General features: G+C 32.6%; 1 protein-coding gene across 3 annotated transcripts in view; it reads right to left on the bottom strand.

The window, feature by feature from the left end:
• Window positions 1-661: 661 nt before the first annotated feature.
• LOC145242148 (uncharacterized) overlaps window positions 662-13,254 on the bottom strand; it is a 95,473-nt gene continuing 82,880 nt past the window's right edge. For all 3 annotated transcript variants that reach the window (XR_013862659.1, XM_080105125.1, XM_080105124.1), the window contains 4 exons: window positions 9,306-9,329; window positions 6,948-7,069; window positions 4,623-4,772; window positions 662-1,701 (listed from right to left, as the gene is read on the bottom strand). Coding sequence is in view for 2 of the 3 variants with exons in the window: in XM_080105125.1 (XP_079961251.1) it covers window positions 4,626-4,772; window positions 6,948-7,069; window positions 9,306-9,329 (293 nt within the window). In the remaining variant the exon portion in view is untranslated. The remainder of the gene's footprint in view (window positions 1,702-4,622; window positions 4,773-6,947; window positions 7,070-9,305; window positions 9,330-13,254) is intronic.

Raw genomic sequence — 13,254 nt, forward strand, 5'->3', positions numbered from 1 at the left:
ATTAGGGACTCTGTGCATGTGTGAGCATGATGGATTTAGTAGGATTTGAACTCAGCACAGCCAATTTCATACTCTGCATCACCATCAGAAGAAATAATATACCGTCTAGCGAGGAGATCAAGAATCACTTTGTAGGCTGTATTTCATGATGATGATGATGATAATGATGAGTAAATTTCTGTACAATTGGCTCCAAGCAAACAAAAGTTCATAGATGAACAAAACAGAGGTATTTCCAGAAAAGAAAAAAAAAAACAGAAAAAAAAACCAGAAAAGAAAGAAAAAGGGAAAAGGAAAAGAGATAGAAAAAGAAAAAGAAAAAAGAAAAAAGGAAAATAGAAAAGAAAAACAGAAAAAAAGGAAATAAAAATACAAAGAGAGAAAGAAAAATAAGAGAAAAGAAACAGGAAAAGAAAAAGGTATAAAGAGAAAGGAAAAAGGAAGACGAATGAAAAATAGAATGGAATAGAAAAAAGAAAAATAGAAAATAAAAAAGAGGATAAAGTAAAGAAAAGAAAGTACAAAAAAATAGTAGAAAAGAAAAGAAAAATAGTAAAAAAAGAAAAATAGTAAAAAAAGAAAAGAAAAAAGAAAAGAATAAGAAAAATGGAAAAGGAAAAATGGAAAAGGAAAAGAGAAAATGGAAAAGAAAAAGAAAAAATGGAAAAGAAAAAAGTTTATTTGGGTCTGATGATTTATTTTAATATATACAATATTCAATGTTGGCATTGTCACACAGAACTGGTTTTCTTTGCTCAATTAATCATCAGAGAACATGATTAGTTGATTGCAGGGCGAAACTGACACAAACAAACTCAGAATTCATTAATCATTTTGAACATTTAGTGGCAATCACCCTCTGGACAATTAAAAAGAAAAGATGAACTTTTTGCAAGTAGTCGAACAAATGTTAATGGGTACAAAACAAATTCATAAAAGCCGACTGTTCACGTTGAGACCATACTCTTTCTGACCTTCTTTCAACTAACAATCATTTCATGAATCTTAGTCAAGAGAAGAAAATGATACAATGTATTAAAAATGAATCTCTGGCTTTTATTAGTACTGAAGTGGGGGATGGGGGGGGGGGGGGTTAAATTTGTTATTGAAGAAGAAAAGGAAATAGTTGAGCAAATGTAGTATTTTTCTTTGAATTTTAGTTATTTTTGTTTTTAATTTGATGTGGTATGTTCTGGTCATTTATTACTGCTATGAGAAGAGGTAAACATTTTATGAAAAACATTTGGCTGTTTTTTGCCAAGAAAAAACAAACAAACTTACAGACATATAAAGAACAGGATGGCTGAAGGATTTAAGAGATATATGGACATACTTCATGGATGTGTAAATATCTAAATTGGGGGGAAAAAAATAAAATAGGGTTAAAACTTTTTAAAATTCAACATATTGAATAAAGTTTTTGCTTTTAAAATGAATGTTATAATGTAAATAATGAAGGACTACAAAATAAAACCTATAAAATCCAACAGAGAGAAGAGAGAGAGAGAGAGAGAGTGAGAGCAAAACGGAAAGAAGGCGTCCAAAGTCCAGAGGTGGAGTCTGTAACACTTTATTTTTCTTCTGTGACATTGTGTTAGTAGTGATGATGTTGGGCATTTCTGATGTCGCTCAATTCTATGAATGTTTGCACAAACTTTCATACAAAGTCTTGAAGAACTTGAGACGAAGTCAAACAGTGAGCTGAAATAACAAAAAATCTTTACTGGACATCTTGTAGATATAAAGAAGTTGCAAGGTTAGACATTTAAGTTTCATTACGATTAATTTTCAATTACAACTTTTCTTTTATGGCATATTAATCCTTTTTGGGTTATTTAATGCCAAATTCTGTAATTTGTAAAAAAGCTTTTCTGTTTCAACTTTATATCTTCAAATATTTATTCATGAAGTTTGGTTTGGTTGTTTTGTTTTATGGCCTTTTTTCAACCCTTTTTTGGTTCAATCATTTTGGCAAAAGTTTTTATGCTTCAAATTTATTTAGAAATATTTATTCATGGTGTTAAGTTTAGTTGTTTTGTAGAGAAAAATTGTTTTTGTTTTTGGTGTTGCAGAACATGATTGAGTTTTACAAAGGGAAAAGAAAAAAACATAATATCAATGCTTAATGCATTTTAGGTCAGAAAGCCAGTATCTTCAGACAGTCTCATCTGGTAACACTAGGAATCTACAAGGTGTTAAGAATTACTTGGTGCCAGCAAAATATCTATTATAAGAAATTGAATTTACTACGAATTCTCAAGAAACAAGTCGCATTTGAATATCTGCTGCAGAAAATTCTTCTGCATTTTACCTTTTCTCTTTTACAAGTATACATTTGGGGATTTCGATCATGTGGTACCTCTCTTTCCACCTACCCATACATACGCACCCACATCTTTTCTCCACTGCGTTGGTTGTGAGGAGACTTCGGTAAAAATGCTAGTCAATGATTCATTCTCAACAATTAGCCCAACAGGTATTGGGCCAATTCACTAACCTTTTACCTGTCAGACTGAGGTATTCGTCTGGGCAGTACTTAGGAGATCCAATCTTTTCAGGCCTTGCCACTTGGCATTTGGATGGAGTAAGTTCATTGCTTACTACCGGAGGTATTATGATCAGAGAATGCCAACAGTGCTCTTTCTTTAGGAGTGCTGGCTTGACTGTCCTTACCTTCTAATCTTGTGTCACATCTTCCTGCCATGGGAAGGAAGAAAATCACTACCCACACACACTCTTTGAGAGAAAGAATTTTTGAAAATTCAATTTTAGACAGGACACTCAAGAATTGGTAACATGGATTATATTTAGTTTTATGAAACTAGGGCAAAATTCCTTTGGTAGTCATTCATGAAAGCTCACATTTTTATGAAATTTTAGCTGTAGATATTATTATACAATAAATATTCTCTAATTTACAGTTTCTTTGGAATATTTTAAAGCATTTTTAACCTAATGGATATGGTGCTTGACTCCTAGCCACATGTGGATGTGACTGATCATTTTGGTTTCAAACTTGGACACCCTTGTAATGTGTGGGGATTCATTAAAGAATGTAATAAAACTCCCAACTGCATGTTTACTTGTTGGCTGTTACAAACAAAGTGTGTAAATGCGTCACTACGCATCGGCTCCATGCACCCATCCAGTCAAAAAGAAAAAATAATAAAAAATAATTAGCTAAAGGGAGCGGAGCGTGCTAAAAATAAGATTTAACAACCAACGTGTCTGTGGGAGTTGGCAAGGAGAAATATAAACCCAGAAATTTTGTAAACGAAGAGAGAAGGAAACAAGACACCAAGGAAACAGAAAACCAGATATAAGTGCAGTCAAGCGAAAAGTTACCCTGCTTTCGCCGTAAGAGCTGAAAACACTCCTCTTTGTGACTGCTACTCAACCAACAAAAAGAAACAAGGAATAAATACTCTTTATGAACATTCTATTCTTTCCCCCTCCCAGTTTCTTCCAACATCTTACTTTGTAGTATTTTGAAAGGTGATGACACATTAAAATGAACTTATTTTTAACACACACATTCAATCTGGTCTTTTATCGTTGATAAAAGTTATTCAAAACCATAAATGTTCATAGTTAATCTCACGTTAAATGGAGTTTCTATTTCATGCTTTTATGTTGTGATATACGAAACAAGCTATAGATGTCTCGCTACACTGAAGAATCATATATGATGAAACACCTGTCTGTGGATGACTATATCTTCCTTTATCTTTTTGTTTTTGTTGTGAGTGGAGCATCCTACCAGCTGGATATACACTTGTTATTTCAGAAACTCCAACTGAGATCTTTTTAAGAGTTTAACTGTTCCTTTAAGCACAACTGTTTGGATCTCTTGCACTTAGTAAACAGGGTATATTCTCCACTAGATAGTTTGTTTTTTATTCTTTTTCATGAGTCCAGTTGCTGTTATGATTAATGATGTGAAGATTTTTATCAGAATCCAGTTTCTTTTCATGTTGTATATAAGACCTGGTTTTATTTTATTTTTTTCACCTCAAACAGTGTGTATTACCATTTAGATGTAAGAGGCTACTATTTGGGATCATGTCTGCAAGGGACTGTGGGGAGTTGAGCGGAAAGATGTCTGTCTACATTACATTTAAACTTTTGTATGTAAATACAAGCAGGAAACAAGAAGGGCATTCCAAAGTCTAACACTTCAAGGGAAGAAACTATTAGAGTAGAAGGTTTTTTGGCATCAAAGGACCTCAACAGTGAAGGAGTGGGATTTCACTGTTTGTTAGGTTAGTTGGGAGTCTGTATGTCGAGTGGGCACAAGTGATATGACCTCATCAGAGCATCTTCCATTGAAGTACTTGTAAAACAGGCCGAGGGAGCACCATTGCAGCGATGGGACAGAGGATGGAGCTTGGCCGATAGTGTGGTATCTATTAGTTCTTGTTTTAGTTTTTTTTCCTCACAAATACATTCAATTTGATTCATCAAATCATCAGTAGTTTTGGTGTGTTCCCAACTATCTCCTTACTGCAGATTTATCCTCTCCCTCTCGGTACTGTTTAAGTCAACATCATTAGAGATGTGTGTGCGTTGAAATTAAATTCTTGCCTCCTAAGAAAATTTCACAGAAAAAAAAGACTAAATACCTTCTAAATATACTTGGTGCGGTTCAATGCCCGGTCAGCATAAGTATCATCAGTTATTTTTTCCCAGTCATGTTGTGTTTGACCAACAACAAAACCTAATTCCCTCCGTCGTAGCCGTTGCTTACGTTCTTCCATATCTGCCCAACGCACCTGGGGATAAAAAAATAAATAAAACAAATCTTTTTCTCTCCTTTCATCAGGTTTTAGCTTACAATTCAGTTCTTTAAAAAGCTTTTTTGAAACTTAATTCTATTTCAAAAAAGAAATTTGAGTTCTTGTCCGGAATTCCCTCTATATTAAATAAAAAAATTTTTTTTTTTTTCATTCTGTATAATGTAGGTAGTCGTGACAGAGCGAAAATGTCATATTCCAAAAATCACATAAATTGATCAAGTAGCTTTGTTTTCAACAAAGAAAATAAAATTTTACGAGTAAGCAATTGACATGTTGAAGAAACAAGGGCAAATAACACAATAATAATTCAAACTTGTGAGATCAGCCATTAATCACTTAAAATCATTTTAAAATGATTTTCTTTATGAAAATTAAAAACTTGATCAATTTATGATTTTTGGAATATGATCTTTTCATTCTACCATAAGTACGTACATCATAAAGCTTTTTCTGTATATGTGTTTTTTAATATGGGGTGGGGGTGTCAACCACCGAAACTTGACTTGCAATAAGCTTTTTTGTGTGTTCCTGATTAATAAATATGATTATAATAAAAGCCTTTTTTTGTCTTCACAATTTTTTGAGTGTTTATTAAGATTACATTAAAAAAAAAAAAAAAAAAGATATTTAACACAGTTTTAATGTGTGCAAAAATCATCCCCTCCCAAAAGGGGGTGGGGGGCATTCTGGATGGGAAGAAAAATACCTACATAATCATGTTAGCACTCCTTTATGAATGAGGATGCTTTGGGCAACAGGAAATAAGCATCTCCCACTCTTTTCTTTAAAAGATGGAGGTAATGGTGGGCAGTTTGGTTTCCTCAAACTGAACAGATATTACATTTTGATCCCAGGAAAAGCATCTTCTAATTAAATAAATAGACCATCTGTAACCTTACTTTCTTTCAAAATTTTAGAAATATATAACTCACCATCTATATTGCAAAAGTACATTTTCTAAAGTGTCATATTAAGATTACCAGATATGGACAAATAGCTGCACTGCCTCGTGAAGGTCTTGAAAAAGGCAAAGGCTAAAGGGATTAAACCCTGGCAAAAATCTGGTTTGGCGTCCCAATAGGCAGATGGTGAAGCACTGCAACACCTTTCCGGTAACTATGCAGCTGTGCTGGCTCCGACCATATTGGCTTGCCTTTCTGTCAGACTGACTGCTACACTGATAGAGGGACCCTGGTAACTGAGCAAACGTAGGTCTTATCACCCACCCAGGTCTGCATATGGAGAGGCAACTCTAGCTTCAACTGTATAGTCACAGCAAACGCTTAAGTGCATTAAATGCAAAAAGCCATTGTCTCACAAGACAGAAGGTTGCAATCATCATCATATCAAGATTACTGAGTAAAAATAGTGAAAAAATAGGCATGGGGAAGGGAATGATTGCGGGAAGGAAGAGAAATGGTAGGAGGGAAGCAAGACAAGTGAAGGAGAAATGGTTAAGAGAAGAAACAGCCAACAGAGTAAGGAAGAGAAATTGGTAGGAGAAGGTGGAGATACCAGCAAGCGGAGAAGGCGGAGATACCAGCAAGCGGAGAAGGCGGAGATACCAGCAAGCGGAGAAGGCGGAGATACCAGCAAGCGGAGAAGGCGGAGATACCAGCAAGCGGAGAAGGCGGAGATACCAGCAAGCGGAGAAGGCGGAGATACCAGCAAGCGGAGAAGGCGGGGATACCAGCAAGCGGAGAAGGCGGGGATACCAATAAGCGGAGAAGGCGGGGATACCAATAAGCAGAGAAGGCGGGGATACCAATAAGCGGAGAAGGCAGGGATACCAGTAAGCGGAGAGGGCGGAGATACCAGTAAGCGGAGAGGGCGGAGATACCAGTAAGCGGAGAAGGCGGAGATACCAGTAAGCGGAGAAGGCGGAGATACCAGTAAGGGGAGAAGGAGGAGATACCAGTTTCCAAAGAAGGAGGAGATACCAGTTTCCAAAGAAGGAGGAGATGCCAGTTCCCGGAGAAGGAAGAGATGCCAGTAACGGGAGAAGGAGGAGATACTGCTAAAGGGAGAAGGAAGAGAAACTGGTAAAAGTAGAAAGGAGGAGGGTAAAAATGAGAAAGAGACCCATGGAGAGTAAAAAGGAGAAAGAAAAAAAAGAAAAAGAAAAAAAAAAAAGGTTCCTTTTGGACGTACTCGTTTCTTTCCTGGATCAGTCTGTCTTGTTTTATAGACGTCAAGTTGGAGGTAGTCATCAAGACTTAAGTTTGGAGAAGATGACCGTCGTCTTTTCCCAAGACGAATTCCATCAAGCTTATCTGGAAAAAAAAAAGAAAAAGAAATATATCAAACAATGACGGCACTGATCAATTGTCTTCTTTCATATAAAAAACTGTGATAAACTTGAAAACAAGTCATACAAAATTATCTGGAAATGTTTTACTCATTTAAAAAAAAAAAAAAAGAAAAAGGTTTTTTATTTCTTTTATAATATAATATTGTTTTCTTTTTTTTTGAACTAGATGAATATTGAAATACAAAAAAACAAAACCTACTTATCCAGTAATTAGTTTGTGTTTACACAGTGTTACTTGGAAATCATTACTTAATATTTAAAAATTTTAAATAAGATTGAATTCTTACAGTCTTGTTTGACTATTAAATTGAATCAAACCATTACAAAACTATAACTAATGTTTCTTAAGGTAATGTTTTAATCTCTTCCTAAAATTATTGGAAGTAAATAGCTTCTAAAATTTTCAATTTTTTAATACATGAATATTTGCTAGGAATTTTAAACGATGGAAACTTACTAAGAGATAAGTCACTTAAATGCAAATTATGGTTAATTAGAAAAAATAAAACCAATTTCTTTTTCCAACATAATTTACTCTTAGAACAAAGGAATATTTTGACATATATTTTGAGTTATTAAATTATATAGGGGAAAAAAGCCTTGACGAAAAATGTTCATTCACTTAGCTTCAGTAAAAAAACTAGCTGCGTCTACCTGGCGTTATATGGAATGCACTGAAATCATTTTTAGTTTTTAATTCTTTGCACATTTTTAAAACATACAAAAATGAAATAAAACTTTAGTTATAAGGGAGATAACTCTATATTTTTTTCATAAAAAGATAAAAACTTGATTTAAGAGTCATAACTGAAAAATGTTTTTAGTCAGTTTTCTGGAAAGGATTACATATACTTTTAAATAAACTGTAGCAAAGTATGCTATTATAGAGCCAATAATATAACACAGTAACAACAAACAAAAATTGGTTAGTCAGCTGAATTGCTATTTAGGTTAAATTTTGAAAATCTCATAAACTAATGTAAACAATTACCTTTCTTACTGATTATATAAGTATTTCAGTTTAATTGTTCAGAGCTTTATTTTGCAAATGAAATAGTCACACTTACAAGTGATTTTTCAAAGTGGCAACTAGAAATAATAAAACGCTTATCTTTTGGCGATTCTATCTTTGTACCAACAATCTGCCAAAGCTTATTGCCGAGTGAAAAATGTCTTATTAACCTTAATTTTTTTTAAGTAAATAACAATAAAAGGTCTAATAGATCAATATACTCTTTTTTTTTAAAGCCGTTTAAAAACATCTGCAAAAATTTGAATATTTATATTTCCAAGTCATTTATTAAAAAAGAAAAATACAAAAAAATTTTTTATGATGTACATACTCGTCAAGGAACAAAGATGTCATATCCCAAAAATCACATAAGTTTTGCTAGTAACTTTTCTATTTGGCTAATAAACGAAAATATTTAGTTGTTAAAGGTCAACTAAAGATAAATTTGTTCATAGAGCCCTGTGTTTACAAAGCAAACAAAAATCAAAGAGATTGTGTAAAAACAGAAGAAACACCTCCTTTTTTAGTTTTTTTTATTTATTTATTTTTGTAAATATCCTGTTCTTAGGAAAAAAATTGATCCTTTACTTCAACCAATAAGGACCCAAAAGTTATTTGAGGATAAGGGTTAATGAGATTGTCAGTTGGCGATGAACAATTCTTTGGCTGGCTCAACAAGAATTTGTTAACACTGGACTTGAAAATTACCATGTTCCAATCAGCTGAAAAGCAACCCAATGGTATTGTGCTCCATGGACAAATAGTTCTTGGAAAGATATTTAGTTCATGAAAATTATTTATAAACTTATCAACAAAAGACTTTTTGGTCTCAAATTTTTTTTCACTCCAAAATGAGACATATTGCTACTAAGATAAGGGCTACTTTAATTAGGGGTCAGATTTATAAAAAGTATCCAAAGTAGGGAGTGTGCAGCAAGATGTTTGTTCACATTACGTTTAAATTTCTGCATGTTAGTGCAATTGGAAAAAGCATGGGGCAGAGAGGGAATTTCAAACACAAGCTTAAAAAGTTTTCCAGCATCTGAGGACCTCAACAGTGGAAAATAACTATGATATTGTATTCTACAAACAGGAAATTCTTGGTACTTTGTTGAAATTCTGCTTAATTTATCAGTGCCCAATCACAAAAAGAAAAATGTTTAATATTGAGTTTAGAAATACTTACCTAAAACTTTATCCCTTACTTGGCCTTTGCAAAAAAATAAAAATAAAAAATAGTTTTAATAATAAATTAACAAAGAAATTTTTTTTTCAACACACCAATTTTTATTTTGGATTATGGATTATGATGGATTATGATGACATAAGCTAAATACAAAAGATAAGCAATGTTATGTCTGCTCAATTCTTATACAAGTGATTAGGAATACCATTACTACCAGCTTTTTTTTTCTTTTGTTGGGTGTTTACATGCACACATCATTGGCCATCATTAGACATGGCCGGCCTGTTAACGGCTTAGATAAGAAAAGTAAAAAGACCTCTCATCTCAAAATAATAATAGAAAAAACATTTAAATATGTTGTTTACAAAATTAGGATGGAAATGGCATTTGTTAAAATATTAAAAAAAAAAAAAAATCTAAATAAATAAATCTAAATCTATATTTTCTTGAGGTTTGCCTTTTAGCACTCCAAATAGTATTACTTCTACAATCATACTAAGAAACACAAAAATACAATTGTCAGGGAAATATTATATATTGAATTTTAATATATAAAAAAAAAAAAAAAAAAACCCGGAGGAAAAGAAAATTGTTTTCTGTTTAACAATGAAGTTTTTTTTTTTAGGTGTAAAACAAAGTTTCATTGCTAAACAGAAAACAATTTTCTTCTTTACCCTGTGCCACATGAGATGCATTGAAATTATTTTTAGTTTTCTTTTCACATTTTTTAAAACATACAAAAAATGAAAGAAAATTTTAGTTATAAGGGAGATAACTCTAAAGGCAAAAGATTGGTTAAATGTCAGTTTTCTCAATTGGATTGAAAGACAGCACCAGGTGGAGTGGTCATCTTGTTTACCCGCTTTTTATATTCTTGACTAGCGAGGGATACCCGGCGTTGCTTGAGTGTTTGGAGGAGGGGGGGGGATTAAAAAAAAAAAAAAAAAAAAAAAGTAAGTACGAGGATCAAACCTGTATTGTTGAGGGAAAGTTGTAAATTAAAGTGTGAAAAAAAAAACCCCCAAAAAACGTGAGACGTTAATTATTGCCCCACCACGACATGCTAACGGAAACGCGTTTGAATTTATTTAATTACTTGGATTTAGCAGGTGCGCGTTTTAATGAGTTAATGAGCTCAAGTTTGACTGCGGGATAGTATTTTCCCAAGATGTTATAGGAAAAAGACTAACCCACATGCGGCGAGCGACAAATATTGAATATTTATCTTCCCGAAATCGAGCAAATTAAATAGACAGGCGAGCTTCATTGTTAACTGTGAGATATTACGATTTATATGTGATATAAAAAGTTTTAAAAAGTTGTGAACCGAACGACCGCTTCTCTGAAAGAAGCCTTTTGTAGACACACAGAAAAAGCGAACACACATACACACATGCATACATATACATTTTCGCTTTTATATTTATAGATTTTTTTTCTGAGCTATGTTAAAGGAAAAAGTGTATAAAAATCAGTTCCAATACACTTGACTCAACAAATAAGGAGTGAATGTGTAAAAACTGAGGTCAATGTTTTTTTTTTTTTTTGTTTTAAATGGAAATCGCTCCATACACGGTTTGAAGCCACTTGATGTAAGAACCAAAAACAACTATCACTTCAAGGTCTAAAATTAGGCAACGATAAATGTTATGTAGATACATTCCAACCAAAATAAAAAAAACAGCAATTCTTTCCCCTTTGTCAGAAAAACCGCTCATGTGAATAATAATAGACAAAATAAGAGAAGCGCCAAAAGTAAATAGAAAATCCACTTTCTATTATGCAGATTTACTGCATAATACGTTTTCAGGAAACATAACTATTTGCATTGTAAATGATGAAAATCATATTGAAGATTTTATTTGATTAAAAAAATGTGTACTTTTATCTATGTTTCTTGACATTCCAAAGAACAAAATTTTCTCACTAATTTATGAATGTATAATCACTTTGTCTAATCAACAAAATAATCCAGGGGCAGATAACTCTTTTTTTCTTGCATGGAAATATAAACTTTGAATTTATACTAGTAAACTAGAAAATTAATTATCGTTTTTGGTTTAATATTTGTTATACACGGTTTAATACTTGTTATTTTTTTGTTTAATATTTGTTATACATGGTGGTATGTGTTTAACAGCCTTTTCAAATTGACTTCCAAACTCCATGTTTTTTTTGTCTTCTGTCAACTAAACCTACAACTTCAACTGTTCTACATCTACTAACCCGGAACCCTCATCCATTTTGTCAAGTCTCCTGTTCTGCAAATACCACTCTATACTGTCTAAATTTAATCTTCCTCTGAAGTCATTAGATTTGAACTTCTCTTTAAGACTTGTATTACACATCCATTGTATCATTTTTATATCATTTCTCTCCATGCAACATGTTCTTAATCTTCACCGATTATTCTTCAATTCGGTACATCATCATACTCCATACGTCTACCTAAAACCCTTCACTTGTTCAATAGCGGTAACATTCTGCTGATTAGTAATAGCAAAAGTTCCCTAAACTTATTTCATCCACTCCTAACTCCTGCAATCACAGCATATATTTCTACTTGTCAAAATATTTCCACATTGAAAGCAACTAAAGTTATCAGCTCTCACGCTGACAAGATAAGCTGCCATGTTGACTATTTTTTTTTTATACGACTACAAATACCACAAATACCTAAATACATGTTTATCGTAGTAGAAAAAGATCATTTGAGAATTATACCCAAACCTGGTTAAAAAATTAGTGAACACATTTAGAAATTACCAATGTTTTCTATACAAAAAATATCTAGTTTTTTTCTTTATTTAAACAAGAATGTAAGTGACCAATGGAAAAAAAAATCTGAAGTCAAGATCCCCTCCTCACCAATTTTCAACATGGAGGAGTTCATGTTCAAAATATTTTGATTAATCACATCAGGGATGAATTCATTATGATTTGGATTCTTTTGACTACTGTTCTCACCTTGAGTGTCATTTTCACAATGTTTTGGTCAATGTGACCTCTGACTTTCAAGTGTATCTTGACGAACTTGGGAATCTTTCTGTCGAACTCTGAAATCTGAATGGAATTTTGAATGGGACACTTTATTTACTTCATGAACGTAGCGTGCTCTCATTCTGTTAGCCATGACTGGATAGAGATCCTAAGTAATTCACAATTATATTTTTTCAGTCGCCCACACTGAGAATTGAACCTTCAACCTTCATGAGAATATTACTTTTACAATTGATTTCTTTTCCAAATACTTTAACTACTGCGCCACGAATCATGATAGTTCTATACAAATTTTTGAGCCTTAAACCTATTTTATTTCTAGTTGTAAATATCACTATTTATTACTAATCATTATTACTATATATATATATATATATATATATATATATATATATATATATTCTTATTGTTGTTATCGTTTACTTATAACTGTATGTATTATCTATTATTTATAATTAACAGTTCCCATATAGTGTAAAATTCTATACTAGGTCTACTTAGTAATTGGTTATTCCCCAGCATGTGTGCTGCTTCTTTCAGCTGTCTTACTCTGCACCATTCTTCTCTGCCTATAATTTTTACTTTGTTCAGTAATGGTAGATGGTTTCCCTTTTCCCTCCAGATATGGTCAGCCATATCCAACTTTTCAATCTCTCCATGTGTTATGGCTTTTCAATGTTCTTCTAATTGTATGTTTAGCAGACAACAAGTCTCACCTTTGTATAGTTTTCACATTTACATGAGATCTCATATACACATATTGCAAATAATATGAATAACCAATTCTCATCTCATTATTTTATATATACAAATAATTTAACAACATATGGTGAATGAAATATAAATAATATCGATATATTATCAATGATTTAAGTACAATGAATCAATGAAGAGATGAAGACTTAAATAAAAAGAATCCAACATCCATTAATTTACTGATTAAAGAGGC

The sequence above is a fragment of the Euprymna scolopes genome, chromosome 21, assembly GCF_053919585.1.
Source record: "Euprymna scolopes isolate OS-2025 chromosome 21, ASM5391958v1, whole genome shotgun sequence".
Taxonomy (NCBI): domain Eukaryota; kingdom Metazoa; phylum Mollusca; class Cephalopoda; order Sepiida; family Sepiolidae; genus Euprymna; species Euprymna scolopes.